The 27,417-nt window shown below is 42.4% G+C and overlaps 1 protein-coding gene and 1 long non-coding RNA gene across 2 annotated transcripts; one reads left to right on the forward strand and one right to left on the reverse strand.

The window, feature by feature from the left end:
• Positions 1-361: 361 nt before the first annotated feature.
• On the reverse strand, positions 362-27,417 carry plekhg4b (pleckstrin homology domain containing, family G (with RhoGef domain) member 4B). The gene is made up of 23 exons (XM_030071822.1): positions 27,229-27,417; positions 22,265-22,462; positions 19,831-21,109; positions 16,879-17,082; positions 15,770-15,893; positions 15,236-15,329; positions 14,626-14,712; positions 13,405-13,521; positions 12,738-12,836; positions 12,292-12,434; positions 11,778-11,916; positions 11,519-11,641; positions 11,194-11,358; positions 9,784-10,676; positions 8,460-8,709; positions 8,017-8,106; positions 6,985-7,209; positions 6,557-6,727; positions 6,268-6,445; positions 6,059-6,175; positions 5,159-5,431; positions 3,976-4,202; positions 362-826 (listed from the first exon to the last, which is right to left on the reverse strand). The coding sequence occupies exons 1-23, from the start codon at positions 27,295-27,297 to the stop codon at positions 821-823; spliced, it is 5,271 nt and encodes a 1,756-aa protein (XP_029927682.1). The 5' UTR covers positions 27,298-27,417; the 3' UTR covers positions 362-820.
• LOC115373440 (uncharacterized) lies at positions 2,523-4,891 on the forward strand. The gene is made up of 3 exons (XR_003929541.1): positions 2,523-3,010; positions 3,956-4,198; positions 4,782-4,891. It is a non-coding gene; the product is annotated as an uncharacterized LOC115373440 (long non-coding RNA).

Genomic DNA, 27,417 nt, shown 5'->3' on the forward strand with positions numbered 1-27,417 from the left:
CTAATGTCAGCTTCTCTGGTGTGCAAGAGAAACCAGTCTCCATCACTGTTTCCTACCCAACTTCTGCTTCCCTTTGTGTTAACGGTACTGGCGGCTCTCATGCTGTTGCCGTCGGTGGAGAAAACATGCAGGGCTCTCTCTATGTGGGTTTGCTCTTGTGCTTTGGTATCTGTGGAAGTCATCTGCAGCTTTTTTTCAGCTACACTTTGACAGACAGGTGGTTTCACCCTTTGTAACTGAACACTGTACTATAAAGGAGTTGCACGCTATAGTAGTGCATTCTCTGACATGTTAGCCATTTAAGGAAAATAGTTGATTTCATGTCCGCTTTATCTGTGGTGAAGAAATGAATACAACATAATTCTGTATGTTTTAAACATTTTAATGCTCTGTACAGGCTTGCCATACACGCACGAATGACATCAACAAAAGAAAACGACAGAACAACATTGCTTTATGCACAATATCTGGCAGTTTATCTGGATTTGTCTGTCTGCTGTGGCCTTTCCAATTGTTTGTTTTGTTGGAAAATAGATAATAAAAAGCTCATCTACAATATAAACACTGATTCATACCTAGTTCATTAAAACAAATGTACAGACCATTGACGTACCATTACAACAGTGTTTTTATATAACGCATCCACTCATTTCCACTTTGTAGGATCATAAATGAAACGCCATACAATGGTGAGAGTCTTAGTGCTCCAAAGGTGAATCCGCGACCACTGGACTCGCCTCTTCACGTCCTCTCTCGTTTTCATCTCTTGTCCTGAATTAAAGAACCGCCGTGGCATCGAGAAGTGTTCAGCTTGACGACGTCAGAGCTGGAGAGAAAGAAACAAGAAAAGGAGTTTTAGGAATTAATTTCTCAACAATATACACTCAAAATGTTTTGTTCTTGGGTCAACATGCAAGAAACACAAAACTTAAGTGTACATTTACATTTCAACTCTTAAAACGTCAAGTTACCCTAAATAACCCACCCATGTAAACTCAAGAGGTGAGAAAAATGTGGCTTTTGAGTGTGTCGGAAAAATGTGTTAGAACAACACCATTTTTTTCTGGTGCCATCCAGGTGCTAAAAAACATTGTCATCAACTGAAATATAAATAAAAAAGAGAAACAATGCAAAAAAAAAAAAAAAAATAAAACTGAGCCATGATTCGGTTGTCACCTTTGGTTTTGTTAAAAAAATGAATATTGTGATGCAAATTTTGAAGCTGAGGTAAATTAGTTAAGAATATAATGAAAAATTAATATACACACATTTAAAATTTTTTTTTTAAATAAATTAATGATTAACTGCTTGGATTACACAGTGTACCTGTTCTGTTCAGAGCTTCTGTCATGTTGTGTGTAAAAAGGAGCTGCACCTTCCAAAAATACTAAAACCACAACTGAGGCTAAATTAAAACTACCAAAGCCACACTGAATATCACCTAAAACTCAACTGAAACTGAAATAAAAATGGAAACCAACCTAAAATGATTTTATCTCAAGGTAAGATGAAACACTGGCACATTATTTTTAGGTGTTTTCTTGTAAGCTTCAAATTGCTGAAGCATCCCTCAAACCAGTCTTGGATTTTCTAACAGACTTTTCACAGTTTCTCCCCATTATTAAATATGCTGAATAAAATCTTAATTCTGAGCAGTTTTAATATTCATATTCATTGCTGTTTTATTCTTTAGCCAGTATGTTTTTTTTTGTTTTTTTTTTTTCTTTTAATTCATTTTCAGTCCAACTTGCAGTAAAGTTCACATTCTTGATCTGGCTTCAGTTTTTTATTTATTTATTTATTTATTTATTTTTATTTAATTTACTGTAATTAATTATTTGTTTAATTATTACTTTTATTTACTAATATTTCTTTTGTGTTTTTGTTATTTTGCTATATTTTAATTAATAGGCTTCGGTTTTTGGTTGTCTTGTTGCATGTTGTGGCTGCTTTGATAAGCGCTCCAGATAATAAGTTAAGTTTTTTTCTATTATTATTATCTGTAATCTGCAAGTTTCATGAAGGTATGTTTTAGGAGGGTAACAAAACTGCCTTAGATGTTTTGCTGCCATCTAGCTGCTTGAACAGATGGCAGCACTGAGAGTTCATTTTTCCCACAAGCCTTAAACTTCCTTAACTGTAACTTCAGACCGACTCTCCATCCCATAACCCAACTCTCCACGTCCCACAGTCTGCTGCTCTTTCCTCTGTATGTTTCTGTGTTTCATCACTGTATTAGTTGTGCTTATGCCGGGTTATCTGCCTTGTTGTGAGACTTTTTCTATTTGTTTTCCATTTGTTGTGTAATATAAAATAAAAAAAATGCATTCTTCTTAAACCAATTAGCATTCACCAGTCAACAAATACGGGTTCATTAACACCAAAAGCCATAATGAATATGTGGTATTGCCAACACAAATTCACCCTTCATGTCAAAGAGACACACAGAGGAACATAAAAGGGGAACACCCAGCAGGGAAATGTGAAGGAGAGCACCCAGAAGCTTGACAAAACAAACCACTCAGGAGCGGGACAGCCCTTTCACCCCGTCAGGACACGGCCATGCAGCGCAGCACAGCACAGGCACACAGAGCCACCGGCACAAAAAGCACATTTTCACACAGATTAGTAGTCAGGCCACGGATAGTTCCTCACAGTTGTTAATGAGGCTGCGAAGGGAGCAACACAGATGTCCACTCTGGTGAGACCAATTACTTACTGAGCTAAAAAGCCCTCAGCTCTGAGTCAGACCACTGTAGAGAGGCCGACTGCTATATGAGAGGTCCTGCTCTGGCAAAAACACAACAGCGAGAAGGTGGTGAGAGAAACTGAAGCGGCTGTGTTGCTCTTCACTGCGGGCAAAGTCAGATGTGGCATGTGGCATCAAACCCAAGAGTCTACTATCAGTCCAACAAGAGACAACACCAGCTGATTTCAATTAATAATTGAAATCAGACAAATAACCACCCTCATGTTTTTTTTCAAAGAAGGATATACACTTGATTTGAGTGTGAGTTCCCAGCTTCTACTGTTTTTTTTATTATGAATGAAAACACTTCCCAAAACTTGTTCAGAACAATACTTTATGTGCCATGGAGGGACAAGAGTCTGCAGATTCTCACTGATTAGTTTTTCTCCATTTTTTTCACCTTCTGTCCACACTAAGCCGGCATCTTCCACCCACAAAAACCTGCCTGACAGACTATGCAGTTTCAAATGTTGTTTATTAATGTAAAGAAAAGGACTGGGGAAGGATAAAACCCCTCAGGTTCATCGTCTGAGCTCTAGACACTTACTTGTCTCTTGAATCCAATTTTTCTACATCAAATATAAACACAAACAAAAAAAATGGTGTAAAATACCCTTATTTTTTTGGTTATGCTGGGGTAGAAGAGTTATGTTAAACTGATGAGGCATTTATAAGTTATGTTCTTTGAGAATTAATTGGCATTCCACCTCATTATAAAATAGTGGGCCCTCTCCTTTGAAACTGCATAGAATGTCTTTAAATTTGAAAAAGCCAATCCGGTGCTTTTTGAAAACACTGACACGAGATTGTCATGTGATTTAGAGTGGATGTTGTGTAGGCTTACACACACTTGAGAGAGGAATTTCATTGTCGTGGGGCGTTTCAGCGTGGATAGCAAGCCTTTTTTTTTAAATGCTAGTGTAGTAGAAAGTGAATGGAATTCCAAAATGGCGTTTGCTGATTTACCCATCTTAGTGTGGATATGACCTCAAACTGCCCGGCATGGTGTTTGGTTAGGAGGAAAACCTGCATATTTTTCACACTCCATGGCACATAGTTGCCTATCCCTGCTTTAGACAGTAAGATCTGAAGCCATCACTTGTTTGAAAGATTACATGAACACTGATCACTGAGGCTCCTTTACAAGAATGTTATACAAAAGCTCAACACAAGTGGCCCATCATCTTTTTTGGTCACTTTCTGCAGGAGGATAATCAAACACTCACTGCTGTGATGAACTTGGTGCCCTGGGGCTGGAGGTCCTCGTCCTTCTGGAACATCGCAGGAGACGTGATGGAGGAGGGGGGCGTGGAGGAGCACAGGAAGGAGGGGGGGTCGTTGTTGTTGTAAGAGTCCATGACTGTGCTGGAGTGCCCGGGTATGGTGAGGGTACTCAGCCCTGTTACACTGTCACTGGACGTACACTGGGAGGACGTCTCAGAGCTCTCGGTAACTGCACAACACAGAACAGGATCAGTGTTAACATTTCTTTTGAGAATTTGAGCAACACATACAAATATCAATACCAGATGTTTTCTTTAACCAGTAAATTTAATGTTTACATTTGATGACAGTAGATGTTTATATGGTGCTAAAAAAGATAAATAATAAACTTGTCTAGCAATTGTCTAGGACAGGAACTACTTCTCCTTCCGCCCTGCCTGTCTGTTCCTCATCTATACACAGAAAGACACGTAGTCACAGTACAGGAGGTCCAGTAACTTCCTATAGAGCTGAGTGAAATTCAAGGAAATGAGGCTGATGGTCAACAAGCTTGTCAGGATCTGATATGTGCCACAGATGTAGTTTGCAACCTGGGGGTCATGTTGCAAAAAACATTTTGGTGTGGGGGGTGGGAGGAGATTAAAACTGAACAGTTTTCCTCCACTGAGCCTCTTGATAATCAACTAAACCAACCTAAAAAGGAAAACTGTTCTATGGTTGGACTATTGTCTGTGGGAACTTGAAATGCTACAACTTAATACCTGCCTTACCAAGCATATTTTGTGTCTGAAACAAGATTCTCTTCCAGATCTACTAGCAAACTACAGCTGAATCAGGTGCTTTTCATTTTGAGGACAGCAAACTTACAGAAGAAAAAAGGGGAAGTGGAGCGTGGAGTCAACATCGATGCTGACTGACGAAGACACAGTGGTTTCAAAACATTTGTCTTGTTTGCACCATTAAAAGCAGTGAATTAATCAGTGTGATGTAGCTGCATTTTTCCTCTGCATAATATTGTGTCTATTTCTTGCTTTCAAGTGTTTGCAGTACATTATACAGTTTCCTAGCTGTTTTATTTAATTTTACTCTGTATATGAAGCCTGTGACGGGGGTCTTGAGTCTGTGTGGCTTTGTTTTAAGTAGCTGTGAGCCAAAAAGGTCGTGCAGCACTGAAAAGTCACTCACTCATCGAAGGCTGGCTCCCTGTGTCCTGCTCCAGCTCATCTTCCTCAATGCAGTCGTAGGGCCACTGGCTAAAGGAAGGGACGCTGCCCAGTGGGTACGGGTGAGGGTGGGCAGGCGAGGAGTACAGGTGCAGGTTGAGTGAGCCCAGCAGGGAGGAGGAGGACTGACTGCTGGAGGAGGAGGTGCTGCTGTTGGAGATGGTGGAATGAGGCCTCTTGAACGAAGTGGAGTAGTCAAATGAAGAAACGGCAATGGACGCCCTGGTCCTTGACTCTGTCAGGGGAGAAAAAGAAATCACTGAGTGTAAGTGGAGATTACGTGAATGGTTTGTGTGTGGGGCGGAGATAAGAATCTACTGTTGGCAGTAGTTATTATGGCACAAATCTTTTTATTTTTACTTTTTTCATAAGTTTCCTGGTTCTTCTTAAAACAGAGGTAATGCAATTTGCAAATTAGTTTACTGAGGTTGGAATGCCACTTCAAAAATTAGTGCGGCTGTGATTACATCCAGTGTACTGACTTAACAGGACCTTCAAAATGTTGTTTGCATGAAAACATCTGTGAGTGAGACAAGCCTAGACAATGTCTTACCTTCACCATGTGGAATGCCAACTAAATGAAACAGATTTACATAAATATGACGGAAGATGACATCATGAAGAAGACCAGTCTCATGAGCATGCCTGCACACTCCCAGAGGGAAACAAAATAAATGTCAGTGCCTAGGACACTGAAATGTCATCTTTTGCTCTGTTCACTCAAGCATGCACTCTATTAAAGAGGCGCGTGTGTGTATATGTGTGTGTACTATAGGTGTTTTCCTACTTGGAAAGAAATTAAGAAAAGATAGAAAAGAAAGAATAATAGAAATAGAGCCAGAAAAAGGGAGAGGAAGCTCACCTGTCCCCTTCATGATATAATCAATGGCTCTGTCACTGATAGCTGCATCACTGGGCTTGATGTCCATGAAAGGCTTGCTTCCGATCCCCATGGACACCATCTCCTGCATGCGCAACTCTGGAGTTTTAATAGACAAAACGTATGTCTGAGTTGGTTAAAAATGGATCTGAATGTGTGTTTTGACAGCTAACAGGGACTCAGAGGCTTACCCCTGTTTCTGAGTGCCTGCCTCCAGAGGATCTTGCCAATGATTGCCGTCCACACAGCCTTGACCTCTGCAGAGCTGGCCTGGAGTATGAACGTGTCCTGGGACTTTCTCCGACGGAACCAGATCTCAAAACGCAGGCCGCTGTCACCGACATTCTCAGTCATTCCAATCTCTGCTGTCTAAAGAGAAAATGAGACAGTAAACATTGCATTCACTTCAGTTGGAGAAGCTATAATAGGAGCATAGATATTATTTAACAAAAAAACCCTATGATATCATCAAGTTCTTACCTTGAAGGACTGTTTGTAGATGTAGATGTCATATCCTCCCTCTATCTTTTTGGTCTTGCTGAAGAGGATGAGGTCTTCAAACAAGAATACATGGCGGAGGTATTTCCTCCGTCCGCACCAGACAATGAACTCATCCTGACAGCGGAGCTGACCCTGTTCTTTCAGGTTCACCTACAGAGGAAACAAGGCCATTCACATGCGTCAGAGAGAACAATACAATTCTTGGTAGGATCCTGACCTTAATATACTGAATGCATGACAAGATGACCTCAGTGTAGTAAAACATAAAAATAGAGACGTTGATTGCCTTTTCACTACTGCAAGCCCACATCATGACAGTCTTATATGATAATCAGCTTTTTATGCTGACATTTATATTACTTAACACAGCCCTTTGGCACAGTCCGAGTCCATGCTTCACTACTTACATCACAGCCCCGGATGGCATCCATAGCCAGTAGGTCGTTGCCATGGCGAAGCTGAAACTTGACCATCTCCTCAGCAGTGCGGAGGTCACTGAGCTCCTGCTCCTGAGAATGGCTGCACTCCTTGATCAGGTCTTTGAGCAGCAGAGCGTATTTACTCATCCTCTGGATTGGCTTCAGCAAGTAGGAGGCCAGGTCCATCTTGTCGCCCAGCTCCAGCTGCTTGTTCTGGGGGACAAAGACACAGTGAGAGGAGGATCAGTCAGGATTCTTGTGGTGCAATTATCATTATTCGATAAATCAACAATATTCAGAAAATTATAATTTTCTGCAGCTACTCATGCAACGGTCAAAAATGTGACTAGTCATGCATACTGTAGACCATGCCAGGGAATGTTGCCTTTCAAAGTAACTTGTTACACCACATTACTCTTATTAAAAAGTAACTGAAGTTGTAGCTTTATCTAGAGTACTTTAGCATTACTAAAAATGAACCCTTTTGCAATGCTGTAAGCAAGCTGGTTATTCTTACTGCATTTGTCATAATACTGTAGTCAGTGTATTGTGTAGCCATCTACAGCCTGTAACTATCTTTGCAGGGTAATAACAGGAATGACAGGCAGAAACACAAGTCCAAAATAGTGGGAATACGTCCATGATGCTAAGCCTGTCTCTATCTCTGTCATTACTGTTTACCTGCTGAGCTAAAAACAGGCAGAGGCTGCAGTAAGCCTACACAGCCTACGTGAAGAGACACAATCAGGGATTTTATTTTTATCATGATAAATAATAAAGTGAAGTTACAGCTTGCTTATCTGAAAAGTAACTAAAGTAACTGAATTGAAAAAACAAATTCCTTAATTCCTCACCACAAAAATAATCTGAGTACTCTAACATTGTTCCTTTGTAATGCGTTACAGCCAACAGTGACTGTAGGTAAACTGTACTCTGTTTGATTGTTTACTGCTATGAGTTGATGACCCTGGGACAGAGTTATTCTGGGTGTAAAGCATTGCCGGCCGTTTTCAGACGCACCTTAAAGAATCCGTTCCCATGGCTGGTGAGCAGAGCGTCTGACTGCGGCTTATTCTTGCTGTACAGAGCATACATTCCAAACTGATCCTCCTGCACACAAGAATAACAAGTTACAACACTGACTACAGTAAAAACAGCATGCTCTGCCAAACACTGTGAATGATTCAGCTCCCATTGAGATAATAAATGTAATTTTCCTGGTTCCCTCACCAGCTATATGCAGTTTAACTACAGCATCAGGCAAAGAATAGTGGGACCCAAAGGAAAATGTCATAGCAGGATATTAGAGCAATGACAGTGAAGCCATCGCACTGGGTTCTGATTTCACAGTTGTTTTGAGAACAACAGTCACTGGAGAGGAGAGTAATTGGGCTTGAGTGCTGTACTTTGGCTGTCAGCATGCAGCCTCAGGGCAGAGTGAGTGTCTGGGCATCTGGACTCACGTGTCTGAGAAAACAGCTACTGATGGACAGCGGGGAGTGAGCACAAGACTCCAGCTCTTTCAGGAAGTACTGGCCGTGGAAGTCGCACAGCTTCTCCACATTCCCGAAAATGATGCTGCGCTTCCCACGCAGGTCCTGGGGCAAATCCAGGCGCTCCATCTCTGGGAAATAGTGCTCTATGATGTAGCTGAGAGACCGCACATACTCCCTCTCTGTGGAAATCATCTCGTCCATGATGTGCTGCACTTTACTGTGGAGCAAAAAGACATCGTAAGGTCACCAGGGAGAGCATGAATGTCATGTGTTTTATCGGGGGCATGCTATAATATTTTAAGTAATGTGATGACCATTATATACGCTGTAAAATAATACTTAGAATGTCATATGGCTATATTATGTAGTAAAAGGATGCGTAAAATAACAAACACTAAAAGAGGGGCTTTGAACTGTCCACACTGCAATTACAAAGGCAATTTTATACGCAGCCACACAGGCAAGACTTATTGAGCCAAATGTCAATTAGCTGCATGTGCTAGCAACGTGTGGCATATCGCTGAGTTCAGAATTGCAGGTCCACTGGTAAACAAAACTGCTAAATTATTTGATAGGATAAAGGAAACAATGTGGAAAATCATGCCAAAAATAGATATTGATCAGCAAGGACAAACTCTAATTGCAAGTTAGACCTCAAAGACTGAGAGAGTGGGGCACTTACAAGAAATGATGCTAAACACCACAAAACTACTGCCTCACAAATTATCACAGTTCTATGTATAGTTTGGTATTTTTTATTACAGCCAAGCAGGACCAAAGCTATACGGAACGCAAAGCATGTAATTTCTATTATCTATATAGTTCCCATCAATGGAGCAGTTCTCTGATAAGTTATGTGCTTATTTCATGCTCTTTTTAGTCAAGTCTGAAGGGTCCTCACTTTAATTGACTCTTGGTAATTTTGCACAGTGCACCTTTCAGTATTCACTGATAATGCATTACCGATCAGATCCATGACATTAACTGAACTATGCAGGCTTGCGCTATTAGTTTGGGCCACTGGGCGAAATCATTAATATAAAATTCTTCTTTGTTCAGCCATTTAGAAACACAGGGTTCTGTGTGCCAAAAAGGAGAAAATCAAGACAATTTGCTTAAATTTCTGACATGTTGAAATCTCCAATACAATACTCCATTTTAGCGTGGTAACGACATTGCTTCCTGCGTTAGTGCATCCCTACATATATCCTTCATCTTCATTTTTCTTCATGTTATGTAATTTCACATAAGTATCAGTTTCAGATTAGTTTGGGGTGATCTACTCTCTCACCTGCTCTGTTTCTTGCTGTCTCCCTCAGTGAGTCTGCTGTGTGTCCTGGTGGGAGTGGACATGCTGCGGCTGCGTCCTAATGCAGGGCTCATCACATCCGGTCTCTGCAGCTTCTTCTCTGCAGACACGTTATTGGCCACCTCCAGACCCTTGATGTACACACCTGTATAGCCATGGAGGTGACTGGCATCTGAGTGGCCACTGTCCCTCGGGGTCAGCTCGTAACTCATGGTCTTCTTCATGATCTTCTTTAGTGGCTGCTTGCGATGGCGGGCAGCCCCGGAGTAGACAGGCTCAGAGTGGCAGGAGATGGACGAGTCGATGGTGCAGTCACTGTCCGTGTCATCAAACGTGGACGGACTCTGTCTCAGTTTGATGTCACAGTCTGGAGGGAAAGGGAAGTGCGAGGAGGAGGAGATTGAACTAGAAGGGCTCTGGGTAAAAGGCCCGGCGGAATGAGGCTTGGTATCCTCATAATCCAGGGGTGTGACTGCCCTCGTGGAGTAACCGGGCAGGTCGGGCAACTGGAGACATCCATTAGCTCCACGCTGTTCTGTGGCAGCGGTCTGTCTTTCCACAGCCTCTAAAGAGATTGCTGTATCGACAGCTGCGGGGTTAGGGCCTGCAGCCATGGCTTCAGCCAAAGTCTCCTCCAGCTGCTGCTTGGTCTGCTGACATTTGTGCCACTGCGTTTTCCACTGCTGCAGCTGACAGGGGCTGTCCAGGGAGAGCACCATCTCATTGAGGGGGCTGAAGTTGGTCATGGAGAACTTGGATGCCTCTGTGTGGTAATCCTTCAGGATCTGCACCACAGCAGGTGAAAGGCTGGCAGCGCTGCTCTCCAGACTCAGCTGGCGGAAGTAGTCCTGGCAGTGCTCCATCCACTGGTTGGCCTACAGAGGCAATAGAATCATGGGTTCGAAACCAAGTATATGAACTATGATTAAAATACAAACAGATCTAAGTCGCAGATGACAAAAGAATCGACCTGCTGAGAAACTTCTTTTTCATGATAGCATTCTGTAATACTTTTACTTATACTGTCACCCTGAACTCTTATTTTCCCTTAAAGTTCCGCTTAGGTAGCTTCAAATTTACGAAAAAAACCTTTTTCTATATTGTATGACAGCATCACATAGGGTCCGGGCCTTTTACCCAGTTTACCCAAATTTTCAGGACATCCCACGCACTTGGGTCTCAAAAAATTCAGAAAAATTCACCAGTTGTTCCTTATTTATCCAATAGGCATATTGTAAAATTTTTGCTCGGATGGATACTTTTTGAGATATGGCCAATTTAGTGAGGGGGATATGTCGATTTTGGAGCGATTTTCGCACGTCCTTATTTTTCCTCCTATTAAATCCTAAAACCACTTGTAACAGGATGGATATGTTAATACTCAATACTTACTGAGTCATAGAACTCATACAGGTTGGTGAGGATGTCCAACTGGGCCTTCCTCCTCTCCACCCTGCTTAAGATGGAGCCCAGATGCTGCTTGAAGTCGAGGAGGACAGAGCTGGGGAGGGACTCTGGAGACTCTTTAACCAGCTGCAGGCCGTGTCTCTGCTGGTGCTGTCAGGATCAGGACAAGACTCATCAATTTGCTGACTCTAATCTCATAATTAAGACTTCTTTATTATTAGATTAAATCTTTTATTTTTAAATGAGGTCATAGAAATATATTATAACAATAAAGTGGTGTCATGTTCACTATTTGTGTCATGGCATTTACCACTGACTCCTCCAGAAACCGGTCCAAGCTCTGCCTCATTTCTTTTATTGTGGCTACAGAGAAAGTGAGCGAGTCCAGAGGTGTCAGATGCTTCTCTCCCTCAACACTGAACCACAGCTTGATCTGGAAAGAGACCAAGATCAAACCATAACTACAATGTGACCAAAAGTAAAAGCAGACATTCTGGTTTGTATTAATGATATAGAGATACACATACTGTATATATTTGCTGCATATTATTTTTGTTGTTTCAGCCCACCTGCTGTGTTTGCTCCTCGAACCTGCGCACTTCCAACAGGCTCTCTAACTGCTTCTGAGACTTGTTAGATAAGATCACAAGCTTATGGACCTCCTCATCGACCTGGTTGTACAGTGCATTCACCATGTCTATAGCATCCCTGAAGTAACAAAGATAACAAACAGAGAAAAACGCCACACAAATGATGAATAACACATTTTTCATTATCATAAATACTACCATTAACTTTATTTATGTAACACTTTTCAGAGTTAGAAAGTGCTGTGCATACATAAAATAGAGTAAAATAATGGAGGAAATGAGAAAAAAATATATAAATCAATACAACAAATAAAAATAAGAATCAGATCAGGTTAGTACAAGTGGGTTTTCAGGAGTGACTGAAAATGAGGCACTGACTCTACACGCTTTATCTACTCAGGCAGGGCGTTCCAAGGTCTGGGGGCTCTAACTGTAAATGCACAGTGGCCTTCATCATTACCACTCATCCTCACAAATCCCACCACTGCCATACCTGTAGTTCTCGTTCTCACAGGCCTCCTCCTTCCTGATGCGGGCCAGGACGGTGCCTCCCTCTAGGCGCAGTCTGTTTAGCTGGGTGTCATCTAGTACACACTTCATGAGATGCTTTTGCTGTTCCATCACCTCAGACACTTCCTAAATTAAACATAGTGGATTTTAATGAATGAAGGGCTTGAAAGGGAGCAAAATCATATAAGGGAGAGGTGACATTTTGTTTGTGTATTTATTTATTTATTTATTTAACTCTGGGGAGAATGTTGTTTTGAAAGGACAGAGATCATGGAAGTGGAAGTTAGCCATAAAACAAACTCCCGAGCTGTTTACTCTGGTGAAGTTAAGATATGCAGCCAGAGGAAAGAGGCCAGCGGTGAGCTATTGTGTGTCAGCAGAGACACATAAATCAGAGGGCCAGACTGGGTGCTGGGGGGCGGGTCTGACCTTGGAAGTCTCCAGGTTGCCACTGTTGTTCAGTGAGCTGATAGACTCCTGAAGGGAGGAGATGGCTGTGCTACAGCTGCTGGCAAACGGTTCAATTTTCTGTGTGTGAGAGAGAGAGAGAAAGCGAGAGAGGCAGGGTGAGACTCGAGCTGATATCTGTTGTCAAAGCATCAACAATATACTATAAGTGAACCATGGAAGAATAAATGATTTATAAGCATCTTGAGTCAAACAAACAGTTTTTTTTTCAAGTGAAAAAAAAAAAAAGAATTTATAAATATTTTAGTCCGTTATTCTCATGTGCCCCTCTTCCAGCTAAAGGCCGTTTGGGAACAAAGCGACAGGAACTTAGTCGACTGCCTTTCAGTCGTCACGCTGGGAATAAAAGTCACTTGTATCCGTTCTGCACTAAACAGAGAGAGCTGCCCTGATTGGTTCTCAATGCTGGGGTCCAGGGTCTAGGGCCCACCCCTTCCCTTGCCTCAAATGAAAAATGACTTTGCCTGTCACAAAGGAAAATTTTTTTTTAAAATATTTTATCAGCAACATAAAAATTAGCACAATTTTCTATTTTTGTTGCTGTGAAGAAGACACATACGAGAATTGTTAAAGATCCCCCTCCTTTCAGTTAGCCTAAAAAGCTGGTTACACTCCAGCCACCTCCTACCTGTCTGAAGTGGATCCAGTGACTGTGTTCATAGTGGAAGGTTCCCTCCAGGTCCCGTGTGAGCTGGCTGGGGTCGATGTGCTTCTGCAGGGCCTTCAGAGACGACAGCGTCTCGGTCTGCGGCAGGACAAACACAACCACACACTCAGGTCTCAGGGTACCTCATTTCCTGCTTCACGGCTACAGAAACATCAACTACCCAGAGGCCACTTCCTGCTCGACCCCAATTTCTGTCATCATGGCCATGAATACACACACATTTCCGATGCCATAAAAATAAGTATCCACTAGACACACAGATATAAAACACTTATAAAATCAGAGCCATTATAAATCATTTGTAATGAATGTGCAGAAGATGTATAAGTCCTGACAAGCTTCAGCAACAGCAAGTTTCGTCAAGGTAAATAACACTTCACTTAATGTGTGCATGTGTCATTAGGATTTATAAAGGAATTTAAGGGATAATAGCTGTTGGCTATTCTCTCTGACAGATTGAGCCTAAACTTATTTTAATAAGCAGTTTAATTCTCCGCCAAACAGACCTTATGTGGCCTCATGCAGACAAAGCTCAAATACAGTGACTTCCAAACACCAAAACCTGACAGAATCGAAGGCTTCCATTAAGGCGGGGCGATATGAACAAAATCAAATATCACACTATTTTTGGACCAAATACCTAAATATCGATATTGTGATGACACTGAGGGGGATGACTACTGGTGCTTTTACAAAACATTTACACAGCCAGATTTTTGATAAATAATCATCACTAATTCTTATAATAATAACTATTATAAGGCAAATAATAGAACAGCTAGAGCAGTCTGTTAAGAAAATTGCATCACTTTACAGTAATGCAGCCTTTAAAACTAGGACAAAACTTATGCTACATCACAATATTCAATGTCAAAATCCAAGACGATATCTAGTGTCACATCATGATATTGATATAATATCAATATATTGTCCAGTGTTTTGTTGTTACGTTATTCCATATTCTGATTACTTATTTAGTGGACATATTTTTTCCATATGTGGTTTTTACACACTGAATTCTGGCTGCAAGACTAATAGCACATTGGAGACTTTATGATAGTCGCCTGCGTTCTGCACTCTTCTTTCTGGACAGTTCAACACACACTCCATGAACATTGCAGAGGCTGAGATTGTCATTTCAAGCACATTTTATTTTACCAAAAGAATGCAGTGTTTAATTACCTGTACACTGATGTCTCTCTCAGGCTTGGCAGCTGCCTCCTTGTCCACCAGGAACAGGATCAAGTAAAGTGCATTTGGTACTAATGCCTGAGGGGGAAAAAAAAGAAATGTGCATGCCATTTTTGTACTCACTTATGATGAAAAGACAAAATTTTCGGCATATACAGCTAAACAATGTGAACCATGTATTTAAAGTCACTTACAGCGTATGTGTTGTGGTTTACAGAATTATCATTCTTACATCAGTAAGTAACTCATCATCCTAGCATGATGATATGTCTCTTGCAAGAAGGCTGCAGCCAACCCGCTCCCAGTGTGTGGTTAGAAACAGACAAGTAAGCACAGGTCTCTCTACACAAGCCCCGAGGCCAGCCTTTCTCACAAAAATGTCATGGAGCTCTAGTCACTAGAAATTTAAGGTGTGCCGCCTTAAAAAAATCCAAACTGTCAGAGAATGAGAGGGAGAACAATAGGAAATGTGTTGCCATGCTGTAATAACAGTGAGAGAAGACACTGGTTTATAGGTTAAAAGAAAACAGAGATTCAGCACAGCCTGTAACCTCCTTGGGTGTGTTGGAAGGTAATTACATATTTTCCATTGTGGGCTTACCTGCAGTTCAGACAGAGATGACAACAGAGCTGGGACAGGCTGCTGCCTCCTGCTGTCTATTAGAACAGTCAGACCTTGATCTCGCCTCTCTCTCCTAAAACCAAAGTGATATAATTACTACACTGTACATGATGCACAATTGCATGCAATACAATGTATAATATTGCACCATATCCTGGGTCAATTTCGCAGCAAAATGACATAAAAAATAAGACCTTAATCAAAGTTCAACATCATTTTTATGCTATTTGGGCAAATATTTATAACAAAAGAGCCAAATCAGTGCTATAAACATGAATAAAGTGAACTAAAAACAACATGTGAAAGTGGACACTTTTTTTTCCATTATCAAACAGGCAATGCCCTGTATAGAAGTCCTGACAGTCTGTTACCATCTGCTGTGTTAACCAACACTACAAAATTGTAGAATGTTTAAAAACTGGATAGAGGCGGATTACTTTAGGAAATAGGGGCAGGTGTATAAGTTACTGGGGTTATTCGTAACACAGAAAACCCTGAGTATGGGGGACTTACCGCAGAGTGGAATAGTAGTAGCCCAGTAAACAGGTGAGGTCACTGACCGTGCAGCTCTCACCTGCCCACACCTGAGCCCTGGTACACACCTGCAGCACTACCCTCCCACTGCGATCTCTGTTTCCTGGAAGAGAGAAGGCCGGCAGGGGGTCAACACTCTGACTCACACATGCACGTCTACTATCACATTCTGCTGAGCTCAGAAAATAATGGGCTCTTGGGGCAAAACTGACCTTGAGAGCTCCTAAAATGTTGCTGACACTGACACTTTTTTTATTGATTGATCAAATGCTCATGCCTCACTGTGGCAACTGTTCCCTATGGGCCACTGTAGGTGATTCATGGGGGCATATGAAAAGGAGATTTTTTTCTGGTGCATTCTGGTTGGTAAAAACTGAGAAAATAACCAAATATGCTGTAGAAAATGCTAGCATCATGCAGACAACATTGGAAGAAAATGCCAACCAAACACAAACCACAGTATAAACAAAAAAATTAAACAATTAATATCTTAAAAACTCAACAACAGAGGAGTGGAAGACATGTTTGGGGTCAAAGACAGAGGTAAAAAGCACCATTATCTTATCGTCTGTCAGGCCTACTGAACATGTCCTGCGGTGGGGAACATCTGGTATACTATAATCTAGAGATATTAGAAATCTAAGTAGTATAAACTGAGGGTTTAATTGCCAATAGGCAATAAAAACCTTTTACTACTATTATTATTATTAACTTTCATTCAACGAGGAAAAACACACCAAGATTCAGAATTTCATTTTAAAATGTGACAAGGGGTAGCAGCTCAAAAGTAAAATAAATAAATAAATAAACAGACAATTCAAAATAACCTTTTACAGGAGTAAAACAATATGATCAGTTTTTGTTTGATAGTTCTTCACTGTAAAGGACCAAAGCGTCCCTAAAAATCTGATAAAAAAAAAATCATATCAGGGTACATCTGAAACATGAAGCATGTTCTCATGATACAAGGAAGAAATGAAGATATTAGATGACTTGGTGGGATCAAATGTGTGCAACAGGAGAACATTTGCAAACATGTAGAGTGGAAACTACTAATAACAGGTGCGTCTGAATCACTCATCACCTACCGGGCAGGACCACGGCACCCGATGCCAGAAGCTCCTGATTAACCTCTGACACCAGTTTGGGAAGGTGTGGGTTACAGTCATGTGAAGGGCTTGATGTTGAGGCCGGCCTGACAACCATCCCGTTGGAAGCTTTGGGAGAGTGAGCCTCTTCTCCCCCGGGCCTGTGCCGCCTGGACTCACTGCTGATGCTAACATCATGTTGTCCTGTAGAAGTAATCATAAATACACAAATCTGGTTGATAAGTGGCGTTTACCTAGCCAGCTGTTGTACATAAATACAGTACAGTGGTCAATAAAATTTAGAATCTTCCTTTCACCTCATTGTTTTCTTACCCAGTAGTAACACCTCATGACACCAGTGATCATTAGTGGTAAGATAGGCGTGCTCCAGAGCTGTGACTTCACACTGACTCATGATGGAGACCAGGTGTATGCTCAGTCTGACTCACAGGTTCATGCTCTGGCGTTATTAGCCTTTCGTACCTCCCATGTGTCTCCTCCTCTTCAGCACTCTAGCCCTCAAGGCTCTGTTTACAGGAATGCTGCTCCTGACATTCCCAAGTGGTACCACTGTTTACAGACTTGATCCTAACCCTGAGGCAGCCCATCGGCCTGCCAGTTCCCACACTGAGAATCTCTTTATCTCTTTTTGCACACTTGACTGTGGCACAGCAGAGGTAACGCAGCAACTAACTAACACAGCAACCTATCTATCAGACTATCAGTCTATTGGTCTACGTAATCAGAGCAATGACTGAATGTACTGAACTGAAATGTATTATGAGTGTACAAACAAACAAGAAATAAACATGAACATAATTTACAATAGCACTGAAACTATTAAATGCGATGACTGCCATATGCTGATGATAAAGGTCCTCCACTCTTTTTTTGTTTTTAACAACAAATACTAACAAATACTAAAACAACATGGGAAGCACTAAACTGAAATAACATGAGAAGCATGAACGGGTTTAAACGTGAACATAAAAGCCAGACAGGCAATTGTTCACCCAACTCCGCTCTGCATAATGGTGACAGTGGACCTCAGTACACAGGGACACTGTGTTCTACACGGATCTGTCTGGTGGTCACCTTTTGGTGTTGTCTGGCCTCTTGTATTGTCTGCTCTGTTCTGTGACAGTAAAACCAAACCTCCCAGCTCAACTCCTATTGTCTTCAAATAGTCGGTGCATTTCCTGTGTGACTGTGGAGCCACGCTTGTGTTTGCTCCATGTTTCCTAAATTGCTTTGTTTTCAGAGGATGTGACAAATGTGGAGCAAAGCCCCCTGTGCATTGTGCTGTGTGAAAGTGTAATGCTATGTTTGACACCATTTTAAGCCAACAAAGCCAGGCCAAATCAGAACAGGTTGTTGTGGTTTTGATTAATTTACGGAAATGCAAACACATGCCACATAAATCACAGAGGAACTGTTTCGACGGTGCAGTGTTTGGCAAGCCAGTCCTTCTTGAGGATTGTTTTTCAGAATAGTGTGAGTCAGTGCAAGTTAGGTCTCCTGTTTCTGGAGTGAATGGACCCTGAATACACACAGGCAGAGTTTGAAAGCCTTTTCCATGGATCCCCAGTGGCTGATTGGTTCACAAAGAAAACTTTTGTAAATGAGGCAACCCATCTGGGACCAGTGCAGCCCCCAGCCCCAATAACACTGGAAGACCATTTCACTGTGGGATGCTGGGGTCCCTCTGGTTGGTTTACATGGGTTACAGGATCCTTTGTTGCCTTTGAATTGTCATTGTGGGAAATCTGCTTTACACCAGCTGAAACTCAATCCTCACTGAGGTAATCTCAGGAACGCAACAGTGATGTGATGTGACCACTGTATTTTTTGCTGAATGAGTAGTGGGTGATTCCTTTAAGGTAATTCTCATATGATCTTTCTCATTTAGTTAAAAAAAGGATTTGCAACAGTGTGGCATTGCCTGGGGCTACAGGAAAAATATTTAAGTGAACTCATTTAATGTTCACCTCACATTTCAATACACGGAAGAGGCAGTGCTTTGTTAAACAGCATGATTCCCTTGGTGGTACTCATAGTGCCACTTTCCTGAACTCCCATGTATAAACCAACACAAAAAACAGACTGACAGTGGTAATGAGTAAGCCTGGTTTGGGATTAAAGTCATGTTTCCAGGGTAGGGCCATACCTGTCCCCAGAACGTGCCAAAGAACACACAGCGTGGGCTTTAAAAAGCAATCTGTCACCAATGATAGCGTAAGTACTTGACAATTATGAGCCTCTCTTCATAGCAACGCAGCCTCAGACAACATCAGCCAACACCAGCCAACTGATTGACGATCTTAGCCAATTCTCTGCTGCAAGTTATTATTACACACTGTGATGAGAGGCCGCTATTTGGAATGAAACCTGGTTTTCCAGCCCTCAGGTTGTGTCTTTTGATATGTACAATACGATGAGCCTTGGGGTGCTATGATTCAAACACCGTCAGAGAAAGACACGCCTGTCAATACTGGTAAAGTTTCAGTTGGGACAACATATTATGAAAACACAATTGCTCTGGCCAAATAAAGCTCTCTGATGATAAAATTGCATGTATAACGACCAACAAGAACATTAAAAAAAAAAAAAAAACATGCATTTCCCTGTAATGCACTAAAACAAAGGTGCACCGTGTAAAATTGCATTGAAATGAGGAACTTTTTGACTGACACTGAGGTTATCTCAGGAACGATTTTGTGAGAATTTGATGGTTGTGTCTACATGTTCTCATGATAAGAACCTCTTAATTAACAAAAAACATGGAATAAGTAAGAAACCTGAATTTTAACTTTAACAGTTATGCCACATTTTTTATCAGTTGAGTCTAAATAATCCTTTCTTCAATCAACCCTCAGTTTTGGATTGTGCACCTTTTAATCTGCAGTCATTTTGTTTAGTAAACAGGCTTAGCAACAGTACACCAGTGCATACCTGGCTCCTCTTTGCTGCTTCTCCTTTCAGAACCTGGAAAAGCCGTCTCCAGGTCCAGCTTCCCAAAGCGAAGGGCATAGCCATTCATAAGCTTCTTGGGGGAGATGCTGACTGAGCTCCCAGAGGAGGAGCGCTCCCTGTGACCTTTAACCTGACCTGCCTTGTTAGTCCTCTCCAGTGATTTGGAACGCCTTTCTGCCCGTCTCTCAGCACTCCGCAGCCCCCTCTGTATGTAAAGCAAGGGCGTGCTAGGCCGGGAGTCATCTCCACTAAGCCAGCCCCTGGTACCCAGCCTCCGAGATATATGTTCTCTCGGTGAAGTATGGGTGTCGGGGCTGCTGCCTGGTGTCACTGTTCTCTCTCTGGGGCTGAGGCCAGCTCCGTGCTCCGGGCTCTCCTCCAGGATGGATTCAGAGCTAGAGCCAAGGCTCATTGGGTTCTGCAGGGCCTCCATGTAAGATTTCCTGAAAAGTCTTCTGCTCTCAAAGGCCACCGAGTCCCTGGGGAGGCGGCGGCGAGGGCCCGGATTGCTGAGGTCTGTACTAAAGGACAGCATCTTGGACCCTGGCCCTCTATCTCTCTCGTCGACATCCCCACCCCCCCGTCCCATCCCACTTTCCTCAGTTAGTCTGTCTGCCTTAGTGCTTGGTGTAGCAGTGTCGTCTCTGGGGCTATGGCTCTCTGTTAGATGAAGGTTTGAGTCCTGGGAGGCCCTGATACTGTTGGGGTCCATATGGATTCTGTTCGGGGTGGAAGGTTCAGAGAAAATGGAGTCCGCTCCCTGAGAATGCAAGGACTCTCTGGAACTGCGGTGGCTGTCCAGGGTCCCTGTGGATCCACTGGTGCTGCAGGCACTGAGATGGCCACGGAAGCCACCTCCGCTGCGGCGTGCCTGCATGATGGCGTCCGCCGTGCTGCTGACAAACAGAGGGTTCACCACGTTCTTCCACGGTGTCCTGTACACAGCCGTGCCGGTGGTAAGCAGACAGTTCTGTAGTGGGTGCAGGTTCCGGTCACGCGTTACATTCTGCAAGAACTCAGCGGTGAAGACACTGCCATACATGCTCTCTGCAATAGGGATTTCGGCAATAGCTTGCCCGCTGGCCGACAGACATTTTATCACCAGCTTGGCAGTCTTGCGGCCTAAAGGAACTATCTGTAAGTAGAAGTCTCCTTGTTTTAGTCGCACTTTGTGCAGAGGGGCGAGCTGCAGGACCACCTTCTCATGGATACACAGGGGCCAACCCTCATGATAAAACAGCAAGCCTCGAAACCTTACCTGAGAGAAAAAGAGAGCAAACAGTCAATACCCACTCCCATAAAGCATCATTATCCTCTGCGTGTCAGGGTTCAGCTGTGGTATGATGTGCATCATTTCAACTGACATCTGCAAGACCATGCTCAAACACATGTTTAACTTTAATGGAGACACAAGTTGTTTTCACGGGACCCACTGGATGAATCACTGTCAACGACCATTCTACCGAAAGGAAAACCTGTCTGATCAGGCCTGGCCTCTTAGCAACCGCAACACAAATTTTCGCTGTGACACTATAAAAAAAAAACAGACTGTAAGAGCAAAGAGCTAGCGCTCAAGGGTTGGCTTTTTTCACCTTGCTTCTACTGGCTTCCAATGAAAATGAACACAAGCATTGAGAATGTGATCTTCCACTGAAGCCTCTCATATTGCTTGCAATACAAAGACTCTTATGCACAGCTAGCTGTTCTCAGGGGCTAGGCTTAGGTGAAACTATTGCTCTATGGCTATCGTCACAGTGTAATCACAGCAGAGATGAATACAGGGGAATAAGGTTTCAGTACTGTGGTCATGGAGCCCTAACTCATAGCAATCAAAGCTTGTGAGAGCAAATATTAAGTTTCAGTTTGGACCTAAGAGCCTGTGGCAGCCTCTCAACCAGACCACAGCTTTCCTCTGTTTCCCTATTCAGAGCAGAATGGCTGGTTTTCAGCTTGTTTTCTGAACAATAATCAACTCTGTCTCAGTCTGATGCACCCCCCACCCACTCAGCAAAGATATTCACACTCATCAGCACTGTTCTCACATTCTCTGTGTTTTGTTACAAACATTTTGTCTCATCACTTCAATGCCATATTTATCAAGATGTGTACTATTCTAGATTTGAAGTGTTTAGCAAAATAAATGGACACAATAAACACAGCCTGGCAAAGCAAAGCAAGTTTTAGTGGTGCTTTTGGTTTATTTTCTCTTCTCATCTTGTCCTACTGTAGCTGCCCTTTCGCAGCCCTTTTTTTCACATATTCTCTAGCAGTACTGCAGGAAATCACTGACATTACTACCAGTTAGCAAATATCTGACTGTATTGTAACCCAAAGAGGATTCAAGAAGAAACCACAGGAGGCAATCCTGACTTCTTTGATTTAACCTCAGGTCCCATGTCTCCCAGCCACTTACACAAGTTTCTTGCTGGATGATCTGGAGGATCCTCTTAGCAGGAAGGAGAAAGTCTATGAGGCAACGCAGGCCGTCTCCTCGGTACTGCCTTTCCACCACACTGAAGAGCTGCCACAGGACGGTGGCAGCAGTGGCACTGAAGGGGGGGTACAAGGCAGACAAGGTACTCTGGATACAGTTGTCCAAAGACTCAGAGTCCTGAGGGAAAGAGAGCTCAGTCAGGATGGATATTGGTATTTTTCATCAAGTGTTCCATTTTTAACCCAAAATACAGCATAAGAGGCGAACATATGCAACTGAAAAACAAAGTCTCTGAACAGAACTGGTAATGCAAAAATTACAGAGCACGAATAATTACAAAAATGATGCAAAAATATGAGCATTGTCGTTTCCCACGTTCTTACTTTTATCAACTTGCTGTGATATTGCACATAAGAGTGACTACATAATAAACATATGCTTGCATAAGCACGTGCATCACCATGCATGCACCCACACAGCCACACAGTCAGGAAGTCTGAGCATCACAGGAAATGTTAGCCATGATAGTCTTTCCATAAGAGAGAAGGGAAACACCTGGAGGGAGTGACGTCACTATCAGCGGACACAAACAGCAGAACTGGAAAGTCCAGACTGGACCCCAGTTGTGCTCCCTTTGCCAGGATGGTGGAGCACTACCCTCTAATAACAACTGTGTCAGCGCTGACTATTATTTGACCCTTACGTGACCTGGGACATCACACTAATGTCCCCAGCGGAATACATGACATGTCATACACCGTGATAGGAGAAAGTTACAACTTGTGCGTGACTGAGATGGGACAGTGGGGACAACAGACAGTACTAGATGAGGTTGACCTGGTCTGGTAGTCATGTTCACAGTTCGGGCTATGACCTTCCTTTCTGCAGCCACAGCCAAGGCCAAACATCCCTCTCTTGCTGTCTGTCCTTCCCGAATGGAACACAACAGTGGAATAGAGACATCTGCCTCCAATGAAAACCACACAGCACTGCCAGGGAAAGTCCAGCACAGTGACAACAGTGAACTAAATTGAGGAAGGTGACAGTTGAGGACCCAGTTCTACACAACTCTGATTTGTGAGGTTTAAGGTTGAACATCAATGCCAAATTTGAATTTACATGACAATAAAGAGTAAGTATAAAACAGGATGGACGTCTACAAATCAAGGCATTGCCTTTATTCTAGTCAAGACAGTGCAGAATCCATGTTTCACCCTTTGCAGGATCTGTCCTGTTGATCTACGCGGTTCAGCACCATCAATTAGAGGAGAGTGACTAGAGTTCAGTGCATTGGTACACATGCCACATCGCTACTACAAGGCGTCCATTGTGCACTCCGCCTCTCTAAGTGCTGTGTACTGTACAGTGTTGGTGCCCTGAAACAAAACGCCTACCTCCATTAGCACTCAGCCTCTTAGTGAGACAAAAATGTCTCTGGGCATTAGTCACTGTTGCACTAGGGAGGAGAAGAATAACATGGGTTTTTATTGGATGAGGGCTAACAATGGGAGGAAAGCCCTCACTTCATAGTGAAGAACAGCCCAACGAGTTGCTCCTCAGGTTCCCAAGGTGGAGAGAGAGCAGTGGTCATGACAAAAGCAGTGTTTTGAACAACAATTAATCAACATAGCAGAGACTTTTGTTAGAGCTCAACTATAAATCCACTGCTTATTCAACCTGTTTCACAGGATTGGCTCAGCAAGGGAGTCCAGCCCTACAGTGTCAATACAAAAACTGCACTAGTCTAAACAGTGACTGCTTTTAAAATTAAATTTACATTCAAAGTAGTGGGTATATTTCATGCATCAACATGGCGTAGATAATATGTCACCAAAGCTATAGTATTTATCCACTTTATGGGCTTTTGAAACAGTTCAGAAAGTTGTGTCACCTGGTTAGTGGGAGACATATCTGCATGTCTCAGCAGAACTACTGAGCTTAGCCACCAGAGCTGAGCTTCCCATCCGCTCTGAGCCAGAGAGGAATGCAGTGTGTGGTTGTGTATGTCTAGCTTCAGACCCTCATCCAGAATCAGAGCAGCAGACGGGGACGTCCCACCCTTTCTGATGCCAGGTATTTATAACCGGCTGGCTGTGTGGGCTAGAGGTGGAGGACTGGGTTGGTAATTAATGGCTTCAAGATCCAGGTGGGACAGTGTTGTCCTCGCTGTCAGTAAACCAGCTGTTCCACTGGTACACAGATCAAATATAGTAAGTGGGCTAAACTATAGATAGACTCGATTCTCTATAATACTCTATAATAAGTAAATATGTGGCAAAGTTTGTGCTGAAAGCAATTTGATTTATAAAGAGAAAATACTCCAAAAGAACATAACAATATAAGAACAGAAATACATTTTGGAATATCCTATTATTAAATGAAAAAAAAAAAACGATGGAATTAGATAGCTTTTGAAAGTAGTTTTGTGTTTCATGGGAAAGTTAAGTACACTATAGACATCAAAAGTACCCTGGTCAAATGTTAAATCAGCCGTTACACAACGTTGTAACTGTAAGATTATAGCATGTCCCTGTAAACTATGTGTTGGAGGGTATAGTAGAAAAAGAAAAGAATGAAATCAGAGAGAAAGAGAGAAGGGGGGGCATCCCAGAGAAAGACAGAGAGAGACAGAGAGAGAGACGGAGAGAGAGGTGGTCACAGACACATTTAGTGGGTCAGGGACACAAAAGGAGCTGCCTACCAGGCCTCCAGTGGAGCATGAAGCCACCAGGGGAGTGTAATAGGAGAGCCCTGGAGCCCCCATACAGGCAGCTCACTAACCAACCTGCTACCAGACTCAAAGGCAGCAGGCTGACAAAGGCCACAGGTTGCTCAGACCTGCCCCGCTGCCAGGTGCCAGGAGGCCAACAAAGGCCTAGTGAGGCTTTACCATCCAACCCCTTTGATTCTGTGTTTGATCTGTGCCAACAGGACTCCTATCTCATGAGAAAACTATAGGTGAGGTGGTTGTGCAGAGACTTTTTGCTTTTTGTTTTGGCTAGACTTTTTGTGAGGTCTTACGGCTGATTGCACTAAATAGAAAAACGGAATATGACAAAACATTGTGGGTCCTCGATTAACCTATGGAAAATCACCATCATGGCATCCCTTCCTTGAGAACTTGTAATATACTGACTTCAGTGGATGGACATAAACTGCTTCAAACAAAAAGGCGATCCAGGCATGCCAAATATCAGAAAATGTAACAACAAGGAATGAAATATTAAAAAGCCTTTATTGTAGTGGCTTAATCATTAAAAAAGCCAACGTGTTTGAACCTCTGTAAGTCTTCGTCAGGGCTTTGGAAACAAACAGTGCCAGTGTGTTGTTTTCTTGCCGATGCACACAAACACTGATACTCTCTCTCTCTCTCTCTGTTTGTGTATAGACCCCACAGAGCACTCACCTTAGTGGACAACAGTATAATAATAGGATGCAAAAAGACACTGTTGTCAATGGTATCTCTGCAGATAAACTTTAACCTTAGAAGCCCTCGCCAACTGTGTGACAAACAACCAGACCTGACAGCACAGTCAACAATCATGGAGGTCTGGAAGTAATAAACTGGTCCCCCAACTTCTATCAGTGGATGTATATTTGAGGTCACAATATTTTTTTTCTCATTTTATCGCATTTAAATCCTCTTCACATGAGTACAGTGACAACTTGGTAAAGTATTTCTGCTAATTTTCAGCCTATAGTCTACATAAGAGACTGGATCAGGTTTTTTTTTTTTTGCAATTCCCACAATGGATAACAGAGTGACTTTATTGTTGTCATCACCATTCAGCTAATGACTTTGTTCTTAAGGATGTAAACAACAGTGACAGGATATTGTTCCTGAGTGTCCACTAAGAGACCATGCTGACCCTATAGAAAGTTAGTTTGATGTCATACAGTATACCACACACACACACACACACACAAACAAACACACACCTCATGAATGTGTGTGTGTGTGTGTGTGTGTGTGTGTGTGTGTGTGTGTGTGTGTGTGTGTGTGTGTGTGCATAAAGGGATATCCAACAGAAAAAAGTGAATGGAGCTCGAATCAATCAGAGCTGTGATGAGAAGTGACAGTAAAGACAATGGAAATGTACAAAGTGTGTTGATATCCCTGCAGGGTAAATATAGAATGGGTGCATACCAAAACAAGTGGAAAGTTGATAAAGGGACCCAGTTTGACAAAAAGGATATAATCTTGTGGCTGAGCTTAGAGTACTTCACTGGCCCTGGTCATTTGTAATTGCCAGTCAGTGAATGGAGAACATGCTGCGGGGCAATCATTTGCAACGAAGAAATACACTCCCAGTGGCCTTCAACGTGAAGACAGAGAGTACTGCACAACAGGCAAAAGGGCGATAGGAGCAGACAAAATACAGATGGCAATTCAAAGGTTTGCAAAGTGTAACATCCATTATGCCACACCAATACAATAAAATAAAGTTGTGCATTATTTAAAGGTGAATGAATATAAAGGAATAGGATATTAATTTATTAAGGAGTAATGTAACACCAAATTAACACACACATCGCGCTCTCTATGCTAGTGCAGTTCATTTGATTAACTACCTGCTTTGTTTGGGCTATAGAGCAAGATGCCAAAATATCAGCTGTCTAAAAGCTGTAGAGTGAAGAACATCTATCTTCTAACTGTGCAACAGGGCACATCATACAAATCACTCTGGAAAACAGAGTTCAGAGTTCCCAAGCAGCCAAGTTTACATTTACCATAATATAGATAAAAGAAAGAAAAAAAGAAAGAAAAAAAAGCTGACAACACACACACGCAAGCACATGCACACACATATGGAGGCACTGGCACACAAACGTAACATGGTTAGACCACGCTAGAAAGAAAAACACAGCACAGCTGCAAAAACACTTACAATCTTACAAAACCACAATGGAGAGAAGTTCAATGTTTACTTTGTAGCTCCTACCTTAATACTCAGGTAGTTGTCACAACTCCGGGATTTTGCTCTGGAGTGCATTTTGCCCAGCGACAGCATTTAGGTGCCAGACAAAATCCCAAACTTTAATAAATAAATAAGCGTCATCAAACGCAAAAAGTTAAAATCCAGTGTAAAATCCACTCCGTAAGTGCTGTAAGTCATCGCTGTGGTATCAAC

This window comes from Myripristis murdjan, chromosome 16 (genome assembly GCF_902150065.1).
Source record: "Myripristis murdjan chromosome 16, fMyrMur1.1, whole genome shotgun sequence".
Taxonomy (NCBI): domain Eukaryota; kingdom Metazoa; phylum Chordata; class Actinopteri; order Holocentriformes; family Holocentridae; genus Myripristis; species Myripristis murdjan.